The sequence below is a fragment of the Pavona decussata genome, unplaced genomic scaffold (assembly GCF_977016875.1).
Source record: "Pavona decussata unplaced genomic scaffold, jaPavDecu1.1 SCAFFOLD_280, whole genome shotgun sequence".
NCBI classification, from domain to species: Eukaryota; Metazoa; Cnidaria; class Anthozoa; order Scleractinia; family Agariciidae; genus Pavona; species Pavona decussata.
The window spans coordinates 631,810-653,970 of record NW_028145681.1 but is presented as its reverse complement, the minus strand read 5'-3'; the positions used below and the strand labels follow the sequence as shown (position 1 = coordinate 653,970).

General features: G+C 38.9%; 2 protein-coding genes and 1 pseudogene across 4 annotated transcripts; 2 read left to right on the top strand and 1 right to left on the bottom strand.

Moving 5' to 3' along the window:
• Positions 1 to 1,033: 1,033 nt before the first annotated feature.
• LOC146455318 (protein CDV3 homolog A-like) lies at positions 1,034 to 16,685 on the bottom strand. 3 transcript variants are annotated; one of them, XR_014859042.1, is made up of 7 exons: positions 16,488 to 16,685; positions 9,078 to 9,157; positions 8,628 to 8,686; positions 8,169 to 8,243; positions 5,767 to 5,926; positions 1,737 to 4,448; positions 1,034 to 1,703 (listed from the first exon to the last, which is right to left on the bottom strand). XR_014859042.1 is itself a non-coding variant. In XM_085094416.1 (6 exons), the coding sequence occupies exons 1-6, from the start codon at positions 16,683 to 16,685 to the stop codon at positions 4,322 to 4,324; spliced, it is 699 nt and encodes a 232-aa protein (XP_084950542.1). In that variant the 3' UTR covers positions 1,034 to 4,321. The 3 variants fall into 3 exon arrangements, 2 of the variants coding, with proteins under 2 accessions (XP_084950542.1, XP_084950544.1); XM_085094416.1 differs by having other exon boundaries at positions 1,034 to 4,448; XM_085094418.1 differs by having other exon boundaries at positions 1,034 to 4,448; positions 5,767 to 5,923.
• On the top strand, positions 12,181 to 15,029 carry LOC146455319 (uncharacterized). Its single transcript, XM_085094414.1, has one exon. The coding sequence runs from the start codon at positions 12,411 to 12,413 to the stop codon at positions 14,847 to 14,849; it is 2,439 nt and encodes an 812-aa protein (XP_084950540.1). The 5' UTR covers positions 12,181 to 12,410; the 3' UTR covers positions 14,850 to 15,029.
• A 112-nt stretch (positions 16,686 to 16,797) lies between the features above and the next one.
• Positions 16,798 to 17,823, top strand: LOC146455317 (adenosine 5'-monophosphoramidase HINT3-like; annotated as a pseudogene).
• The last annotated feature ends 4,338 nt before the right edge of the window (positions 17,824 to 22,161 follow it).

Genomic DNA, 22,161 nt, shown 5'->3' with positions numbered 1-22,161 from the left:
CTCTGATTGGATAGTAGCCACTTCAGTCAATAGAGCCAAACCAAAGAAGTGTACTAAATTTAGATTAGAATTAAACACAGCAAGGGATATCTTTGCACTTTGTCACAACACAGCGCTTTAATCGTAAAGGGGGCAATCTGAATATTTATGAACTAATAATAATCATATCATTGATTTGTAAAGTGCGTTCGATCTCGAGGCCCTCGCATGAAATCGAGGCGAGTGGTCAGCCAGTCTAAGATGGCGCCCAAACCCCGAAACCAGACCGAAGCGAGTCAACCTGCGGAACTTCACTTAGCCAGCGGGTTTCAAAACTCTCGCATGAAATCGAGGGGAGTTGTCGGCCAGTCCAAGATGGCCCCCAAACCCTGAAATTGCACAACTAGAAAGAAGCGACACGAATAGTACACGTTCTCCTAAAGTAATAAGAGATAAGAAATGGATTCCGCTATACCAGACAGTCGACCACTACGTGAGATCATTCCTGGTGGCCAGCAGACTGTAGTTGGTGTCCATCTTTTAATATCAACCTCAAATTTTAATTTTTAATCACTTTAGCATGTCAACTTTTTTCTATTCTCCCAAAATTTATCGCCCGCCCCACAACTTTTTTTTTGTAAACACCCTTACATCATTTTAAAAGGTTCTGAAAAACTGATGTCGCCCCGCATTACAAAACCTATCGACACATTTCCGATTGCTTAAAACCTCGAAGACATAATCAAGATAAAATGCTGAAAACTTCCAAAATCATGTCATTTAACCAGATTGCCTCCTAAAAACCATCTCACTTGTAGGATATTCCGATTTCCTCTAAAATTTTCCCCCCATAATTTGTCTCCGTCACGAACTGTTGCGATATTTGAACACACCGTGCTAGCCAGTTTTACTTGTTTTCCCCCGAATTACTAATACTACTGTGATTGGATAGGAATACTTTGTGTCAATACATTATTGACCCCAACCAAAAACCCAGGCAAACCAATACCGTTTCGTTTCTGAGCAAAGCTTTACTTAGCCATTACACAGCAAGTCAACCGGTCTCTTTTATTCAGCAAGTTTTCTTCAAATTACATAATTATCAAACTAAGCAATGGTTCATCACACTGTCACGGCTAAAAGCCAATACTTAAAAAAAAAACTAATTTACAGATGCTCCAGTCAGACCTTCCTTCCTTCAGTCAACACCTCGAGAACTACAGCCCGTTCACAACCAACCGCTCCCCTAAAAAAAAGAGAGCGGATGGCTCCGCAGAGGCCACTATACGGCAACAAACCAAAACTTTGACCTGTACCGTAACCGCATTTTGAGTTCTACTGAAAAAACAGGAGCTCAACTTCTTCCACTGAAAGAAGTTCAGAGCGCATGCTCCAAGAGACCACAATTTGCACTTGCGTTCATTGTTGTCCCCAGAGCTACGATCTTGGCGCTGACCAAAAGGATCGCGGCTCTGGGGACGAGAATGACTTGCGTCTACAAATCCAATGTTTATGACTTCAAAATAGCGCCCTGACAAATAGATTTCGACGTCCTCCGAAATCACACCACTTAAAACAACCCTACCTGTTGGAACTGTTCATAAAGATGTTGAAACATAATTCGAAAGAAAACGAAGGAAGGTTGTGCTATTAGTTCGCTTATCTAAAAGACTTCTAGAGAAGTGGACTACGGTCTATACATCCGTGTTCTTAAGGACACCTTGCTACGGAGGCGTCCATACTATGGAGTTTTTTACGAAGCGTTGCCGGTAAGGACAAGTTCGACTGAAGACCAATTTTTCAATTTGCACACTTCTTCTAGCTTCCAGAAAACCGATATTAATAGCTGACCTCCTGGAGGCTGTACTGTATTAGCAGTAAATACACTTTTGTGCCTAGTGCTGAAAATAACAGCGACAGTAATTGAAGAGTTTGGCTACTGATCAGACTAGACTACAAAACAGTCGTGTTTTCGTACCATTACTTAGGATAAAATGCGGTAAACCAATGAGCGGCTTGTCATTACTTCGTACGTTCGCGCGTCACTTATCTATCTTGCGAGAAAAAAGGCGAGACTGTTTTGCAGTTTAGCTACTGATTCCAGCAATTTGCTTCCAAAGAACGGATGCCGACCGGCTCAAATCCAGCAAAGCCGTGAAGTTGCAATACTCATTACGACTCACTTACTACTTAAACAACAAAGAAAACTCTTCAGAATTTGAATCATTTTTAAATATGACAGCAAAAATTATTTAAATTCAGCTCGGCACTTCTAAAGCTCGAATGATCACGTAATTGATGGCTTGGTGGACTAATACTGATCAGTACAAAAAGAAAATAAATACTGACAGCCATAAAATGAATACCAGGAGTAGCTTAATAGTTAAGTAAAGAAATCAGCAACAACAAATAATGCAAAACCCTCGACTTCTGACAGGTATAAAAGTTAAGAGCAAATGCAAAGTAAATACCATAAACCTTAATTCCGTGATACAGCTGAAGGGATACCAAAGCAGCTCAATTTCGCTAACTAACTATGTTAAATTACCAAATGCCACCGAGTAAACAACTAAATTGGATGACAGGATTCTGGAGAACAAAGCAGGAAAGTTACTCGGGGATAAAGTGTGGCAGACCAAGGATGGAAGTGGATTACACTTCATCATAATAGTCCTCCTATGAAAGTTTCATTTTTTTTAGCCGTTATTTGTCTCCTAAGCTTGCGTTTCTTTGTTTTCATCACTTTTGGTGATTCTTTCCTTGTTCGAAATAACAAAGCAAGCTCCTAGTCATTTTGAAAAAAAAAAAAAAATTGGGAAAGCTCACTTTTTAGAAAAGGTACTCAAACACGTGTTTTCTTTCGTCACGTTTTCTAAAGATCCTCAAAGCTTAACTTTATCTTGTACATGAAGATGACCGTGGTATAGCATTTGAATCGGTTGAAAAAAGATAAGGTACATACCTTTATAATTCATTCTATCCTTGTCTTAATGCATAAGTTGTTGGCAAAGAAAAATATAATCATATCTGCCAAAAATAATGTTCATTAAAAGAACACTAACCCACAGAAAATTCAAAAGCAATCCCCGGCCCAATGAGCACCAACCTTCAAACAAGTACCCACTTTTACAGTATAGGCAGCTTTCAGCTAGGGCATCAAATATCTTGTTGAAAATTGCAAAATGCCTAAGTTTGAGGGCCCTGGAGTGGAAAACAAATTCTTTTTCTGTCAGTTGAATTCAAAACGACAAAAAACGTAGTGAAGAGAGTTTCCGTAGCAAACCTATAAAACTTTCCAAAATTGCGTATCGTCATGAAAACTTGCTGTTAAACACCAGTGGCATCAAACTTGGCTATTTTGCTATTCTTTAACATGCTCTTCCCCTTCCAATAATCTTTAATTTGATTGAAGTCCATAATATAACTTTTTGCAAAATTTTGGTCAAGTGGAACCAGCTTGAAAGGGCCTGTTACTGTACAAGACAATCTGAGGGCAAAAGGTTTCCATTAATTTATTGTACTGCAAGGTTTAAAATTGTAGCTGTTTCTGATTGTGGGGTTCATAATTTCATAATGACATTAAATAATTGTTGATAGCTACTGTAAAAACTACAGACGGTTTACCTGTTTTGTAGATGGACTTAGGTACACAGGAAACAGACACACAGAACACGTTCCCTCGACAAGTAACAGTTCTGTGCGAGATAAACAGCTCTATAGTGCAAATCAGAAAGGCCTAAACACTAGGGTTGTTTCAGGAATGTTGTTGTTGTTGTATTGCAAGGGAAAACTAAGATGCAAGTTTTTGTGTGGTTTGTCAACCCTCTCAAAATGTAACTGCAGTTGGCAATTTTGCTGCCTATTCAACAAGTCCTTCTGACTTAGCTCTTTCTGCCTGTTATTCCTGTTATGTTGCCTACTTGTACAAAACTAAGTAGACTACAAAACAGTCATTTTTCTATTGAAGTTCACAGTGGGAGATGAAGCTTGCCTAGAGCGCAAACTCATGATACACAAAGTGTCAAAAAAGCAGATTATGGTAGGTGGGTCTCATTTTCGATCCAGTTCCTCATTATCTCCAGACACCACACATATTTGTATGACAGACCAGTGCCAAAAATACAGACTATCTTGCATACTACGAGATAAGTTGTGATACAAGTAACATTCAAAAGTCAAATCAAACTGTTTAGGCCTTTCAGACTCGCACTCTGTTAAATGCAAATTAAACTTACAATAGAATCAATAGCACAGCATTATTCTTGAAGCCGCTGACAGCTTCAATTCTCTTCTGGATCAATTGTGCATATCCAGTCCATTTCAAGTAGAACTAGTGAAACAGTTAGCTTCTTCCCAAGGCATCAAATTTATTTTCCAAGTCTAGACGTGGTCGGCGGTCAGCCAAGCTCTCAAGTGTCCGTGAACCATGTTTCACAGTTTCAAAATTCTTTCCATTGTTTGTCTCTTTGCTGTTAAAATAAATAAAAAATATATATACTCGTTTGTAAGTAAGAGACAACAACAATTTTTCATCTGACGCCATGTTACAATGGCAGCACCCATCACTGTCAGTTACAACATAATGTGAACAACCGTTTGATTTCTAACAGTCTTACAAAGCAATGATGTATAGTTAACTACGATGACTAGGATTACATACACCAACAACAAGTTTTTCAATGGGAGCTCCCATTGAGACATGTTTTACATCTCAAAAACCGTTGTTGTCTTTCTTAAACTGCTTGTTCTTTTTTAATTATTTTGCTACACAAAGAAATTACAAACAAGACAATAAAATAATTTTAATTAAGTTACAAACAAAAAGTGGCGAGGAGACCAAAAAGAAACTAGAACGCTCATGCGTGATTCAGCCTCCCCAATTAAACTAAGTTGACTACAAATAATTAATTAAGTTAGTAACATGAAATAAGGACATTAAATAGATAAAAGTACTAAGCTAGAAAATCATATGTTGTTCGTAGTTTTTAATTATTCTTAAAAGAGCAAAATGAATTAGAATTTATGATTTCGCTGTAAAGGGAGTTATAAAATTTGGGTCCTTGAAAGAACACAGGAAATTTCTTAATATTTGTACGACTGTAAGGTAGATGTAAGGCATGAGAGCTCTGGTACTGTAAATGTGAAATTGGCTGTTTTGAAGGAAATTGTTGCACAATCTTGGTGGTAAGGATGAGGTCCTGTAAGAATACATGAACTGACCTAATTGTAGCAAGTGGATGTCACTGAACTTTAATATACCTAGTTCCTTAAAGATTGGATCTGTATGAGCATCAAAGCATGATTTATTTTTTATTCTATTAATAAGTTTTTGTAATATAACGAGACGGCGGAGGTTGGTTTTGTATGTCGAAGCCCAACTTTATTACAGTAATGGGTAAATTAAAGAGAAGTACAATATGAAAAGACAAGTGCTAAGTAAATAGAAGCTACACTTATAATTATATTATACCAATATTTTTATTGATTTCAAAACTTTATTTGTGACATGAGATTATTATCTCAGACTTCCAGTTTAAATTTTCAACCAAGATTACTCCTAAGAAAACCATTTCTTTTACGCAATCTATATATTGATCACTACATTTATCACTACGTAACAACAATTGTGATGTAGTGATAAGTATAGATGACCAACATACTTCACTTTTTTGCATCCCAAGAAGGTAGAAGGCCTCACACCTGTGCATCGCAATAAAATCAATGATACAGCATGTGTGCAAACACTGTAGGAATGATTAGTGTATGTTATTTCTGAGTATAACCCACCTTTTACCCGTGGCCATGGAAGCTGATAGTGATGGGAAGGCAATTTCACTGTCAATTTCTGGAGTCTTTGATTTGCTGACTGGGCCTCTTCGTCCAGGGGCTCTGTAAGCAGGTGGCCTGTAAGCTCCCACTGGCTTAGCTTCCTCTTGAGGAGCTGCTGCTAAATCAAACAACTGAAACATCAGCTGCAGGCAGAGCACTGGGCATGTTTATGTTAGAGAGTTAGACAAGGAAGGTTTTTAATAGCAGGTCAACACTCCATTTCTACGGTTTTGACACTGCCTTCTAGTTTCAGGGGAACACTGCCAGCTAGTTTTAGGGGTAAAACCATTAAATTACTGTAGAGTAGAATACAGTAACTGTAGCACTGGCAAGTCTTTTCAGAACTTGGAATTCAAAGTCACATTGCTGAATTAAAGAATCAAATTACAAACTTCATTACAAAAGTTTGCATATGTTTGAAATGAATGTTTGTGGAATGTTTGTTCCATTCATACATATAATAATATGTTGTATCAATTACTAGCAATGACCTGTAATTATCATTTGGAAAATAATCCTTGTCATATCAAGTTTACAATCATAAAACCAACTTGAAATTCTCCCATGTCTCGCCAGCCGATTCTGGTATACCGAATACTCTAATGCTGTTTTGCCTGCTTTGATTTTCCTGGTACTCTACTTTCTTTGCCTGAAGCTCATAGTGTTTTTGATGTCAACAATATTCTTTTTGGCACCCTCGAGCTTCGATTTTAGGGACGAATCATCTTACACATTTTTTTGAGAATGTGTAGTTCCAGAAAATATCCATACCCCCACCACGGAGGGAATTTCACATAGGACCCCCCCACCCCCCAGGATTTTCCATTTTTCGAGGTATTTTTTTGACCCCCCCCCCACCCCCCCACCCCTTCGGAAATTCCTCAAATACAGAATACACCCCCAACCCCCTCTGGAAAAGTTTTATTTCAAAAGAACGCCTCAAAAATCAGTTTGATGTGAACATTTTAGAAATATCAAGAACTGCCTACACGAGGAGAAAATATGCGTTATCGAAGAGGGCACGCGCTGTTCAATTTCACCGGTAGAGTTTGCCAAAAAACTCTTGATACTGAAATAATTGTTACCTGTGGTCATTGACATCAAACTTTACCATTGGCGACGCTGAAGATTTTAAATCTAAATTGTTGGAATAAGTCCGGCAATGCAAAAATGTGTTTTCATTTAATTTGCATAATTGTCATGTTTACGTTCCTATGCAAATTTGCAAGAGATCAAAAGGATTATAGTTTTTCTATAAAGTTACGGGCAAAGGTCAATTCCCGGGGTCAATTTATCAGTTTGCCAAAACTGACCTGTGTTAAAACTTATTTTGTCCAAAGTATTTCAACTCAAAGTCCAAAACCATTAACTTAATTTCTATGCCAAAATTCAGCAAAATAGAGCCAATTCAACATTCTTTTAATGCGTTATTGATCTCATACAAAATTTGAATAAGAACGTGAACATGCTAATTTTGTTTTGCGGCTCCATTTCGTCTGCGGTTTCAAGTTACGATCTGAAAGGTCAATTTGTCTCCCTGCCCTGCTAGACCCGCTAATGCTTATTTTGTCCAAGCTATTCGGATTCAAAAGGAAAACTATCGACTAAAATAACTAGACTGAATGATTACCATGAGAAATATTGATTGAGTAGAACTAAAGTAACAAACAAATATTTCAATGTTTTATGTAAAATTGGGGCTTTCACTTTATAGCCATACAAAAGTTTCCCTTTTAAACATCGGTACAAATTCAATTGTAGCCAGTGAACAATCTTTTTCTACGCAAGAAAGTTTCACAAACAACAGTTTTATAATAACTGAGTCACGCAACGCAGACAAAGATTTCTTGTCTCACTTAGACTACTTCGCTTACAAAGGCTTATCGGAGAAAGGAAACATGTTTTTCATGTCACAAGGGTTTCTTTAAAACAGTTAAACAAAGTTACGTCTTCAAGAAAGATCTACGACATTGCTAAGTTGGTAAGTTACAATTTTGAACAATTATGTCTGACGTGAACGTGAAGTTGACCCTCTGTAAACTTATCCAACCATTCACCCCTCCTCTCCTCTGGAATTTCCTGGGTCATTGACCCCCCACCCCTCTGGAATTTCCAATTCCCTCCGTGGTGGGGGTATGGATATTTTCTGGAACCACACAATGAGGGAGCCCATTCCCTATAAGCCCGGTGGCTTCCCTTAGGCTTCCTCACCATTAGTGTTTAAATAATTAGTTTTTTGCATTTATACAACTTATGGCAAAAACAATAAACTGAAACTGAAACTGATTTGAATAAAAGTTTTATTAGATGCACAGTTTTGAACTTCCCAGTTAAAGATGATGGGATTCAACTGTACATACCAGCACTAGCTTGTGAGGCAGAGGGAACCTGCTGCCAGGGGCCTGCTGATTTGTCTTTTTTCAATGAAGAATCTCCTGCAGAATAAGCACAGCACTATCACTGAACACTCATGCATCACGTTCACACTTCCTTCAGTCTACTTTATGCGCAAAAAACTGCAGTGACGGGAAAATACTGTACCAAAAACACTGGCAGAATAAGCCACACTTGCACACTAACATGTCCGAAGTTTGGCAGCTTAATTTTTAGAGGAAAAATCTTAAAGGTCAGAAGCTGTTTTTGAGGAAAAGGTCAATAAATACATTCTTACTTCAAAAAAAGTACATTGGCAATGCACTGTATCAATAAAGCCCAAGATTACAAGAGTCTACTGTGCATACAGAGGTCAAAGATTCTAATTTTGTGTTTATTAACCTAGAGTTGAAGAATCTTTGTGATGTGCACTCTGTGTCACATACCTTCAATATCTTCATCTTCTTGTTCATTTCCTTCAGCTCCTTCACCTTCAGCGTTCTCTCTTTTGAAACAACAAAGAGTCAAAATAGTTAGAGAAATCCAAGAGCAAGCACTCACAATAACTTCAAGGACTTTCTTTTAATTCAGCTAAAAGGTTCAGTTCAGTTCAGTTAAGTTAAGTTAAGTTAAGTTAAGTTAAGTTAAGTTAAGTTAAGTTAAGTTAAGTTAAGTTAAGTTAAGTTAAGTTAAGTTAAGTTAAGTTAAGTTAAGTTAAGTTAAGTTGTATTAAGGTCACTGTTGTAAGAATGCTCTACCCTTCTTGCACGCATTGTAGTTTAAAAGAAATTCTAAACACAGAATTTAACTAAGAACCGCAAATTCTAACAGGTTTTGTGACAGTGCCCCCTTTACAGAAACAGTCAACCACAAATTTTCCACAGGGCTAAACTTACGCAATCTGAAGTGACTGTATCCTTAGTCCAGAGTAATCTTTCTCTGTTGGTTCCTGAAAGTCAATCCATTCCTCTTCATTCTGAAAAGAAAAAGGTAAAAAAAACCTTCACCACGGCTATCAGTAAGGGCTGAGAGCCAGTACTTTTCCCCAGTTAATATTATGAATGGGAACCCTGGCTAATTTGACACAAAAACAAAGCATTAACATCAGTAGCTTAAAACAATGCCTGTTAAACTTAGCAAGAGCTCTGCATTTGTGATGCTTCAACTCCTGAGTATGACAAAGGTAAGCTTCAAAACCAAGAGCAGCATGAACACAGCCTTTGTGAGGGTATTTTTACTGAAACTAAAGTTGCAATGATTGTTATTGTTAAATGGACAGCCTACGTGATCAGCCAAGGATTTGAAAACCACAACTTTTCCAGAACTAGAAAAAGAAATCAAATTTATCTGCAATTTATTGTCTTCTATCATCTTCATTTCCAATGGTTACATGTTTAAGAAGGAGTCCAAAGGTACTGTGATATACCTGTGGACGCACTGTAGCCTCACTTCACAGTTAGCCCTATCATGGTAAACATGGCTAATATTTTCAATACAAAAAAAATGCTTTGAAACCGCCACCACAGGCAAAAGGGAAGGGAAGGCCTGATCAAAGGCTCACTTTATGATAGAAAAAGCTGGATATGCTAACACGAATAACTTAGGTCAGATACTTGGTTTCTGATCATGCAGTTTCAAGTCCGAAAGGAATGCACATTAACAATAGACAGCTCTGCTGACAATACGCGGTTGGACACGGTCCAAACAGCATCATGGTAGCAGCAATTGGCCAATCACATCACATCATTCTTTCGTAAGTGTTTTCAGGAATGATCTTCAATCACACAAATAATAACTATGGCTTTCTACTTATTCTATAGATTGTGTATACATTGCATATAATAAAATTATTTGCGTTGTTAAAAAAAAGGATTGACAGCTGATTTGCAGGATGACCTTCCAAGTACGTGTAATTTGGTCTCATTTACACTTGACTATTGTCAGTGGCTGAAATCTCTGGTACCCTGAATTATTTGCTCGTGGAAGTAAGTGTTTTTGCAAAGGATCTGTTCCCTTAGTCATCCACCTTCACGCTCCATGGTTCATCACTGATCAACTCACTGATGATAAGTGATCATTCATCAATATAGCAGCAATATTATTGTGAATAGCTAATTTACAGAAAATAAATGTTTATTTCTACCAATAGGCAATCATCTTAGAATAAAAAACTTGTACCAGGCCCCAAAACTGCACAAAATCGCAAATGATCCCTTGTTGTTCTATAATTTGATAACAAATCAAAGGTTGCTGAGGGTTTTTGGGGTTTTTTGACAGATAAGTCACCTTCAAATAAACTTAAGCTGCAGGAGATATCTTAAGTAAAAGTAAGAATTTATTGTGTACTTTGTTCATATTGCGCGATTTTTTACGAATTATGTGATTTCTTATGGATTATGTGATCGGAAGCTGTTTGAGGCCTATTACACAAAATCATACCACCACATAATATCAGAAGCCTGACAAGATATGCTTCGATGCCAACAGGCTCTTAGTTTATGAGTGGGTGACAAACCTTGTGAGCTGAGTTCCCCTCAATTTTTATATCATTTGAAGGGCTGGGAGCATAACCGACTTATGTCGAATTTCAGCCCGTTTTTCGGTGTAGCTCGGATTTGTCCAAACTTTTGCATGTGAACTGCAATTCAATTGAAAACCATTGTCCAGTATTTTTTCACGCCGCTTTGTGTTTCGTATTAATGCCATTGAGAAATTTTACCATCTTGTAAAGATATATCAGTAACATTATAGACACTGGATGACCAAAAGGACTATGCACTGAGGATTAAATACGTCTATCCAATATACACTCGTCTTTGAAACACGGCACACGAAAGCAGTGTTTTTCGCGGGAGCAACATAAAGAATGCTGTCACGCTTTTATTTGATTCTGTTACAAACTACTACGTACGTGACAGGAATGTCCGAAATGTAAACAGTTACATTCTCCAAGAGAAAATGTGTCCATTTCCTGGCGTAAAATCCAGCTTTGTCCCGTTTGTCGACATATCACTCTTGATAACGCAAAATACTAGCATTCTACACGATTAACAGGGAGACATGTAGCCATTTCAACGATTAACAATGATTAACGGCAGTTCTATTAAAAGGTAAAGACTATCTATTCTTTTCACAGGCAGTCGGTGTTAACCATTGAAAATCTATGTTAATCGTACTTTTATTGAATCATTGCCTTGAAATTGTCAAGTTAATCGTTACATGCCGAATTTCAAGCCTGGCAAACCACAACTAAGGCTTGCAAAACACCTTGCACATGGCGGGATTTGTCTCTGATGCTCCCGCGGGATTTGATAATCGAATTGAAAAATTCGCCACGGCACAGTCATCACTACCAAGGAGGGATTCTTTGGACAACATTTCGACCAGTTCCTGTGAACTGCATTCGTCAATTTCATAACTTTTCAAAAGATCCATAGATGTCGTGCGTTTACAAACTTCACCAAACAAAAGGGAAACCAACTAGCCAGTACGATACGCAAGTTGTTTATCCCGACTGCCTTGATCTATTTTGGGCTTGTTACAACCCGCAAAAGCAAACCATGATATTATCTCAAACGTTACTTATAGAAACAACAACTGGTGCGACTAAACACGGCTCATGGACAGTGGAAACTTTTAGCCTATCGATAATTTGGAAAACAAGTCTGACATGGACAAAACCTATAAAAAAAATTTGCCTTCCAAGCGCGTTCACTTGTAGACAAGCAAACTACCAAATCCCCCTCCCCCTCCCCCTTATGGAATGTTGATGTGGGAAGTGATGCTTGCCAGGAAACTGTTCGTGACCCAAAAGACAACATTGAGTCAGGGGGAGGGGGGGGGGAGGGAGAAGTAGCTGTGGTAGAATTATGAAGGGAGAAACAGTAAGTGAGTGGTTTTTTGGCTGTCTGTGTTCGGTTCTCATTGCATGAGGGGAGGGGATGGGGGGGACAAGTGGTTTTTGTCCTGTTTGTGTTTGGTTTTCTCAAGGAGTTGATTGTTTGGTATTTGAAATGCTGTACATCAAGAAACTTAAGCCTTGCTTGAACACTCAAACGGACTCTATACGTGCGAAACTTTTTGTTTAACCGGTAGCATTCTTCAATGCTACTATTTTAATTAATATCTATTGTCCATTTTTGTATTTATAGCCGCAATCTTGCATTTTTAATTTCACTTGATAATGATGTAATGTACATCGAAACGTCGTGTTTTTTAACCTTTTTATAATGTTTTTACGAAATGTTTTATCGCAATTTTTTATAGTCAAATGTTTTTCTAAGTCTTTGCTTCTTCGTATACTCAAACGCGATAACCAACTGCACTTTTTCAGACGTCTTGAAAAGTGTAGTCAACGCCTCATCAAATGCGAAGGCGCCATTGAATTTTTACGTTTATGTTTGAACTTTGGTGTTACACCAACTTTCGCACAAGTCGACCGTACAAGAGCACGCAAATGGAAGAAATCTTCAGAAACTTATCAAAAGGATGTCATCGAAGAGGAATTGAGTTTCAAACTCTCCCAGCTCAAACACCTCAGAGAAGAAGTACAGAATGCTTACAAAGATCTCCGAGATAAATGCTCTTTGCTTCGCTTCATCGCCATCTTGCGAACATTGAGTGTTCTACGCAACAACCAGTACGAAGAAATGATGAAGGGCCATGTCAGCAAAATCTCGCGATTAATATCAAAGAAGCTTGATGTCAATGAGCATATAAACAACCTATCTTCTTATCGCCTTACGTTCTTCGAGAAGCTTCTTATCTGCAGAGGTCTGAAGTTTTCAGTACCACAAAAGGTCTCGCCCATCGACATACATGCGAGCTTTGAGAAAGCATATTGGAAAATAGAGCCGTTGTTGGATGATTCTGAGAAGGAACTGGCAAGCTCAACTCTACGCTCAATCGCCTTGAACTATATCCATCGTACAAGCCCCAAACCACCAAAGGCTCTTTTGAATGCTCTTAATCGCTTGAAGAAACGTGACGACATCATAATCACCAAGCCTGATAAAGGTTCTGGCGTAGTGGTAATGGACAAAACCGAATACATCCGTCTTCTAAGCGCTGCTTCAATCGATAACACTTCTAAGTTCGTACATGTTGATGAAAAGCGACCAAAGAGGCGTGGACGTCCAGCTCAACATTTCCACCCGCTCTTACAGAAAGAAAAAGAGTTGCGCACAGCCTTACGTCAAATTCTACCTGAAGAGATCGCTAACTCGCTTTCTCCGAAGAGTTCCAGATTGTCACACTTGTATGGCCTTCCGAAGACCCATAAAGCCACACTGAGTATGAGACCCATTTTATCAGCAACTGGCGCCTACAATTACAATCTCGCCAAATGGCTCGAAGAGAAACTTAAGCCACTCTCCATCAATGACTACACAATCACTGATGCCTTTGCTTTTGCTGATGAAATCCGTACCATTTCCGTGAATGAGGATGACATCTTAGTCTCCTATGATGTGACATCACTTTTCACCAACGTACCTTTGAGTGAGACGATTAACATCCTAGTCCACAAAGCGTTCACCAACGATTGGTTCAACAAGACCTACGGCCTTAACTTGCAGAAGGATCAGCTTGCCAAATTACTGGAAATTGCTACAACCAACCAGCTTTTCCAGTTCAATGGTCTTTTGTATGAACAGACTGATGGGGTGGCCATGGGCTCCCCTCTTGGTCCTCTGATGGCTAATGTTTTTATGTGTCACCTGGAAGAGAAGCTCTCCCGTGATGGTCTGATGCCTGACCTGTACAAACGTTACGTGGATGATACCCTGGCTAAAATGCCTAGTGGTGACGCTGCCTCTGAGTTTCTCAATACTCTGAATGGTCTCCATCCCAGCATGAAATTTACAATGGAACTCCCTGTCAGTGGTATGATTCCTTTTATTGGCATTGAAATCATCAAGTGTGGGACTAAACTTGAAACTCAAGTTTACAGGAAACAAACGAACAGTGGCTTACTCTTGCATTACCATAGCCATACCGACAAACGATACAAGGTGTCTTTAGTGAAAACAATGTTACATCGCGCGTACGCTCTATGTTCCACAACAGAAGCTTTCAATTTAGAATGTAACAAATTGCGCTCAATTTTCAGTCGCCTAGATTATCCTAGGGCTCTCATAGATTCCATCATTAGTAATTTTCTTCGTAATGTATCGGAACAGGCAGCGGAAGAGAAGCCTGAAGGCGGTCGTAAGATCAGAATTATCCTTCCTTTTAAGGATCAAGTAGCTGCCAATGCGTTTCGCAGGCAATTTAACGACCTAAGTAATAAGATTGGCCCCATATTGCAGCCAGTTTTTGTTAGTAGGAAATTAGAACATGATCTTAAGCCTAGGGAAGTTAAGCCATCGATTGTGAATCAGCAATGCGTTGTTTACTATTTCTCATGTGATCTGTGCGATGCAGATTATGTCGGCTATACAGCCAGACACCTTTTTCAACGCGTTGCTGAGCACAAGAACTCGGCAATTGGCAAACATTTTCTTGAAGCTCACGGGAGCAAACACCTATTGAATCAGGGCCATTTTAACATCTTGAGAAAGTGTCAGAGCAAATTTGATTGTTTGGTATTTGAAATGCTGTACATCAAGAAACTTAAGCCTTGCTTGAACACTCAAACGGACTCTATACGTGCGAAACTTTTTGTTTAACCGGTAGCATTCTTCAATGCTACTATTTTAATTAATATCTATTGTCCATTTTTGTATTTATAGCCGCAATCTTGCATTTTTAATTTCACTTGATAATGATGTAATGTACATCGAAACGTCGTGTTTTTTAACCTTTTTATAATGTTTTTACGAAATGTTTTATCGCAATTTTTTATAGTCAAACATTTCTCCAATCCAATCTCATATTATTGGATATGTTATAGATTAAAGAGACAAGTAGGTACATTTTCATTAGCAACCAGTATACAAAAACCAGTATTTCAAAGTCACCCTCTTAAGATATTTGCACTCAAAGCAGCATTAATTGAATCAATATCTCCTTTTTAAGTTTTCTTGTGAATAGTCTCATCTTATTATATGTGCAATATATTCTAAGATTTTTTTAATGTACAAGTTTTATATTCATGAAAGGAGAGTAGCCTTAGAATGGGAATTAAGTTTCCCCCTGCTACTATCCTGCCATCTTTTACTTTTTTTTTTGGTTTTGTTTTATTTTTTTGTTTGTTTGTTTCTTTCATTGTATAGATGGTTCAACGATCATTTAACCTTAAACCTTAAAAGCCCTATCCAGGAAAGCTGTGAATATCTACATTTTCCAACAATCCTTCTTTGCTTCACATGCTATTGCTTAGCTCCAGCAGTCAACAGCACTAATGAAACAGCATTACAGATTGTTATTAAATTGCCACCAGAATTGGATTCCTGTGGTTACCAACCTCTGAATATTTCAGTGCCAGACTTTCTGGCAAGTTCATGATTGTAAATCACAAAGCAAAATATATTGATTTTATACCTATCATGATCTTATAAGGCTGACAGGATTGCTTTTTCAGTATTTAAGTGGGAAAATTAATACATGGCAGTAGTGATAGCAGTTTTGGTTGTACTGGCTTTCAATTGATCGATACATGTAGGATCACCATGTAAAACCAATGTTTTAAACATCTCATCAGCCAGTCGATGTTTAGCAAACAGTTACTGGAGAAAGGTAATCAAATAAATTGCTGAATATACCGATTTTCTGCCTTTGAAGTTAAAATTTGTCATTCCTTGAGATCTGCAGAGCACGAAGGTTTGTTGTAACTAAGCTCAAACTGACAACTAACCCCAGAATGCTTTGCACACCGTGTCTGGCCACCACTGAGACACATGTATTATCATATTATATTATAATGTCTGTATCATTGTTTTTTGAAATAATACATATATAAAATAATCAGACATTTAAGCTACATTTGAGGCTTGCTATTCTTCTGATAATCCCTTTCACTCTTATTTAATTATGAATTTTAATTTCTTTTAAATTCACCGATCCAGCTGGGGTCCCCGAGGCATGGTGCTTTAATTTATGCACGTTAATAACTCTCAAAAGAGGCAATAGCAGTATCTCATTTCTGTTCAATAAACAAAAGAGAAATTTAAGCTTAAATAAGGATAATAAGCTTAATTTAAGTCGCCTTTCGACGAAGGCCGAACAAAAAAATCTCCACGTGACTCGAACACTAGTCTCGATCGCCTAAAAGCTAATCAATACGACGACATTAAACTTGGGTACGTAAGTTACATACATTAATGACTGTCTGTTCGATCTTCCATTAAACACGTCTTTATTCTTACCAGATTTGATGGTGTTGGTGTTACTCCAGAGGCCTTCTTACTGGACTGATCTTTCGATTTGCTATCTGTCTCTTTCTGACTGCTTCCAACTTGTTTTGTGATAGCATCACTCGTGGTGAATTTGCTCTTTCCTTTTTGCTTCTTTCCTTTCGCCTTTTTCGCGAAGAAATCTTCCAGAGATTTATCATCGTCGGACATAGCTTTCTGCACGAAAAGGACCCAGGCGAAGCGCCGGGAAAAGGAAACAGCCACGAAAATTCTACAAACTGTGATAATCTCTTTCTGTCTTTTCTCTTTTTTTTTCTCCGAAATGACGCATGTGCTCAAGAACACCTCGTCCCGTTCTCTCACGGTCGATTCCAACATGGCGGCCGGCAAAGACAATTTGCGGGGAAGAAAACCCGGTTGCATTTTCTGTAAAATTGCAGCAAAAGAAGTCAAGAAACTGAACTGAAATACGAAGATGACCAACTTGCAGCTTTCTCAGATCGTAAACCAGCGGCAAAGTATCACTATTTAGTGGTACCTAAAGAACATTACGGCAATCCGAAGTCGCTACATTCAGAAGATCATATTCGTTTGCTTGAGCGCTCGTTGGAGGTTGGAAAGAAGGTTATTGCGGAAAATCAAGCCGACAGTGAAGATGTACTATTTGGCTATCACTGGCCTCCATTCAACTCGATACAACATCTCCATCTCCATGTCATTTCACCGCGATCACAAATGAGATTTTTTGCCCGGCAGATTTACAAGCCAAACAGCTTATGGTTTGTCACCCACGACTGGCTGTTGGGACACTTAAAGAAAAAACTTTCTAACTCTTCTTTATAATGACACAACAAAGTATGCCCTACTTTGGACACAAGGATACCTCAGTGTCAAGTTTGGAGAAACTTTTTCCATAAAACTGATGGTCGTTGAACAATTAATTCGGAAAATAAAACCACTTATTACACCCATTTTGAAATCACTGGTGATCCTTGCAATCTGATTGGCTCTCAACAGTGCGATTTATTCCCAAATTGCACCATTTTTCTGCTCTAAATTGCATCCTTTCTTTAGCCCATCAAAATGGAAATGAATTAACAAAAATAGAATATTAATATCGACAATGATACTCTGTGATTTCAAAATAGGTGTAATAAAGTGGTAATTGAACTTTGTGTCGTGCAATTTTGGTCTGAAATTATACTTGTGATTTCAAATCATGCGTCTGATTTCCGACCAAATTGCACTCCACTCAGTTCAATTACCATTATAAATCAACTCAAAATGAAGGTCAGAATCAGACGTGCCAACCCTTTAGAAAATAAAATCTGGAGTTTCAATGAAAAAATCTGGAAATTCTGCAAAGAGTGATGAGATTCATTAATTTGCCCAGGTCCACAAAGCCCATTTACAACAGGGAACAGTGACAAATATGAGCAAGATCTAGCATAAACTGCTTGTGTGCCGACCAATTCAAGCTTTCAACCCCCTTCCCCCCCCCCCCCCCAACCCCTTCCGTTGCATACCCCACGAATTTGGCCATGGAATATTGTCAGCGGGTGGGGGATGTGAACCAGCGTCATCTAATTTAAGGTCCAGCAGAATTGCTCATCAGTTTTTCCTGGTTTTGGTAGAGTTTAGGAATTTTTCAAGGACATGATTTTACCTTTATGAGTGGATGGCTCACTCAAAATGAGCTTCAAAACAGCTTTTGAAGGAGTCATTAATGTATATTTTTTCAAAGTATGAACAGTGATTGATTGAAGCTGAAAATTTGTCCTTGAGGAAAAGGCCTCGGAGTCCCAAAGGGTAGGGCTTTTGAAGGCTCTTTGGCTCCAGGGGATGAGAATTTGAACAAGACAATCATCAAAAGTTCAGATTCTTAGGTTGTTGCCATGGGTTGAGGCAGGGGTGAAGCTTCACATTGCTCAGCACATATACTCTTTATGTTCTTTGTTGAAGTGGCCTTCTTGGAGCACTCTAATAGGTCATCATGGTCATTACTGGTCATTAATACTCCAGGATGGATACTACCATCTGACTGATTTTTCCATCCAGCTGGTATACCTAACTACTCGGCAGTTAAATACAGTCCCACACTGATGCTGATGTCTTTGGCAGGAAAGTAATATTTGTGATACCTAGCGTAATCTTCCACCCGGGGGGGGGGGAGGGGGTACTTCCGAAAATTTTCGATAGGGGTGTGCCACAAAGGTTCTCGAACCCTGACCCTATTTAAGGGTAAAGGAAGGGAAAGCGGATACCCTTTTTAAGGACCGAACCCGAAAAATGACACCTATTCAAGGGACCCACACAACGGCTAATGTACACGGATAAACACAAATCTCTATAAAAATCGCTTTTCTAATACTTCAGCGGACACTTCAGTTTTAAAAAGCCATTTCTTCTTCGTAAAACGTGGCGCTTACAAGCTTCAATTTAACTGATACAATTTATGTACCCTATCTAAGGACTAATCCAGGAACGCGTTGCTAAATGAGGAAAAAATGATACCCTATTTAAGGACTGAGAACCTCAAAAACCATACCCTATCTCGTGGCACGTACCTATATAGTCCATATATGGGAGTACCCCCGGGGTCTTCCACCCATGTATTGCTGAGAAATGACGTATGATCCATTTCCTTAATTATGTTAAAGCGAGCCAGTGATTAGCTGTGAACTCATGAAAACCGGGCAAGCTCTGCTTTGCACTGTCATAGGCCTTCTCTTGTGTCAGTATTGTGTTCTTTTGACTTCGATATTTTTGTCTCTAATTGAGAAAGAAGTTCAACGATACGATAATTCACAGCTGCAGGAAAATATTACGGGAAGTACTTTTCAAGGAAACGTAGTTTGGTCATTTTCCTCATTTGTGAAAATAATCGTAAAACTTGCAGGAAATTTGCATTGACGTACGGGCCAAATTTTTTCAGGGGGACCAGGCCCGTAGCAGGGGGAGGGGCAGGGGGGGCTTAAGCCCCCCCAGAATTTTTGGAAGTTAAAAAACAATCTGCCAAAAAATAAATAATTAAAGCAAATTAATGGGCAGCAATCAGTCTTAACGCTGCGAGTCCCTTTTCACAACCTTTAAAAAGTTGTTTACTACCTGTCAGTTTCCTTGGCTAACAGTTTGTTTTCATATACAACAGTAACAAAGGCATTCCTACCTTGTGAATCGGAAATAAGAAGCAAAATGGATCAAAATAAACCGATCTCAAGCCGTAAAAGCTATGGAAATAAACTACAGTCAACTCTCTCATAGCGACCACTTCTCGTAGGCGACCAGTCCTCCCGTAAGCGACCACTTCCTATACAACCGTTTAGTTTCTCAGTTAAATACTGTTTCAAGAGCTCTCTCGTGAGAGAGACCACTTTTTAGGCCAATAATTACACCTATTCTTTTGCTTTTTGTATCACGTATAATCGCGTTAGTAAATCATTACTTAGAAGTGACAAAAGTTCAATTTTTAATTACGCTATCCCGGTCTGCTGACAGATCCTGCGTATACTTGCAGCATTTTCGTTGTGCGGTTCCTTGCAGATTGTTTGCTTTTATGTTTTGGACCATAGATCTTTTCAGATACGATATGCTGTAAGTTTCTATTTGCCTAATTTTAGCTGCTAAGGTTTTTTTTATGTAATTAATTAATCAATCCAGTGTTACGCTTATTTTGTCGATCTTTCCCATACGCGACCACCTCCCGTAAGCAACCACTTTGTCGTACACCAAGGGTGGTCGCTTACGAGAGAGTTGACTTGTTTTCTAAGACATCCGATCATTTATAGCAATGCAAATGTCGCACAATGCTCCCACAGTCGGATTCTTACTGCCCGGTTCAAGCCAAATTATAAAAGAGAAAGAAAAATTGGTCGTCATTTGGTTACGTCCTCCTTCAAACGTAAAATTAGGAAATTTCACATGGTAGTCCACGTAAAAGAAACGGCAAAAAAATGTACCAAAAAGTGTGACGCAGGTGCAAAGTTATTGTTTTACTTACTAAATCTATTTTTTTTTTTGGTTTTGTTTTGTTTTGTTTTGTTTTGTTTTGATGTTCTCATTGCATCTTAAACTCCCTAATCAGTCCGTGTTTTGAGTGACGGGGGGGGGGGGGTAGTTTTGTTTAACTATTTTGCTAAGCCCCCTCAGTTGTTTTAGCCTTGCTACGGGCCTGGGGACTGAAGTTGATTTGCCCAAATGGAACTTGTTGACCGCTGGTGCACAGAGAAGATGCTGCTGCGGCCATGTGTCTCCTATTCATGAAGAATCGGTACAAAATCTTCACTGCGACAATAAGGCCACTCGTTACCGGGCATAAATAAGTTATGGAGGATATAATTTTGACCGGGTAATGAGATGTACACCCTGGCAAACAAGAGGACTAATTCTTGTCGAAGGGGAGGGGGGTGGAACAAAACTGTTCAAGCAGCAGTTCCAACCGCCATAAATTCGTGGAAGACGTTGAAATTGCAATAACGTGACTTTCTAAAAATGGACAATGTGAGGTCCCAAGGGGCTATAGCTACGCGTAGAGTGTAAACCAAGAATAAACGGGGGGATACCAGTAGAGCGGCTTAGTTTCCTGACCATAGCAGTGATTCTCTCCTCTGCAGAGGTTTCTTCAGAAAACCCAGAAGCGGCAAGTGGGAAATGAGAAGAAAACGGAAATGAGAAAAAAGTGGTGCGCCTCGTTATTTAACTCCTCAGTTTCTTATTTGCCTCCGTTCGAGCTCAAAAGAGGCCTCTATGGAGGAGAGCAGCAAAGGAGATAGCCGACAGGCGTGTCTTTCAGCCATTGTTCTGTAAAAATCTCCTATTGAAAACTGTTTCTAGCACCGTTGAAACTGTATCAAGCTCTAATCTACCCGGTAAACTTTCTCAAAGTTCTTCGTTCCTTAGTCATTTCTGGTCAAGATTAAGTAGCTTCTGGCATGGAGGGTGAGTCCTCATTACCCAGTTGCTCGTCCTTCGCGCCCCCTAAGCGCTCTTTTTCCTATCTGAGAAAAAATTCCTTAGCTTCACGAAAGCTACTCTATAACATAGTATCTACTGTGTAGGAAGGTCAACTATCCATGAATTCCTTCGGCGTTTTTGATTCACTTGTTTTAGGGTCTTGTTTACCGGTTTAACTTCCCAGATCCATTGATCTTGTAAGACAAAATCGCCCTCAATACGAATTCATGAGTGCTTTATATTGAGTTTTCCTGCGTTGTCTGTCAGATGGGCAGTAGAGTCTGTTGAAGCTTATATTATACCCAGCTAGTAGCCTTTCTGTTAGGTATCCAGATAGAGGGGTGAAAAGTCGATAACAAGTAAGGGAAAATATGACGAGGGAAAAAGGAGAAAGGTTTTCCTTCAGGGTTTTCTTTTTCTCGAGGATGATCCTTTCTTTGCCTCTACAATATGCATATCTGAAACAGGAAAAGAGTTTTTCTTTGAGGACCTATTACGGTTTTGTTCCTTGTCAGTTCATTTCCCACACTGGGGATAATCCCGGGATAATAGAAGCTAAACTAAACTCAGGGGCACCCAACGGATCTTTTCGGTAAATTATCTGTTCGGAAGGTCCCCAATCCCCTACAATTTTCTTAAGGGAATTTTCACCTCGAATGTTCGTGATGCGGGATATTTACGGCCTAATGTTTTCGAATTCATAAAAATATTGTTTTGGACACCGAAAAAAGGT

Coding starts and splice junctions, on each gene's coding strand:
- LOC146455319 (XM_085094414.1), top strand. CDS start 12,411: ATGTTTTTACGAAATGTTTTATCGCAATTTTTTATAGTCAAATGTTTT.
- LOC146455318 (XM_085094416.1), bottom strand. CDS start 16,685: ATGTCCGACGATGATAAATCTCTGGAAGATTTCTTCGCGAAAAAGGCG. Junction 9,158..16,487: donor CACCAACACCATCAAATCTG/GTAAGAATAAAG, acceptor TTTTCTTTTCAG/AATGAAGAGGAATGGATTGA. Junction 8,244..8,627: donor AGAAGATGAAGATATTGAAG/GTATGTGACACA, acceptor CTTATTCTGCAG/GAGATTCTTCATTGAAAAAA.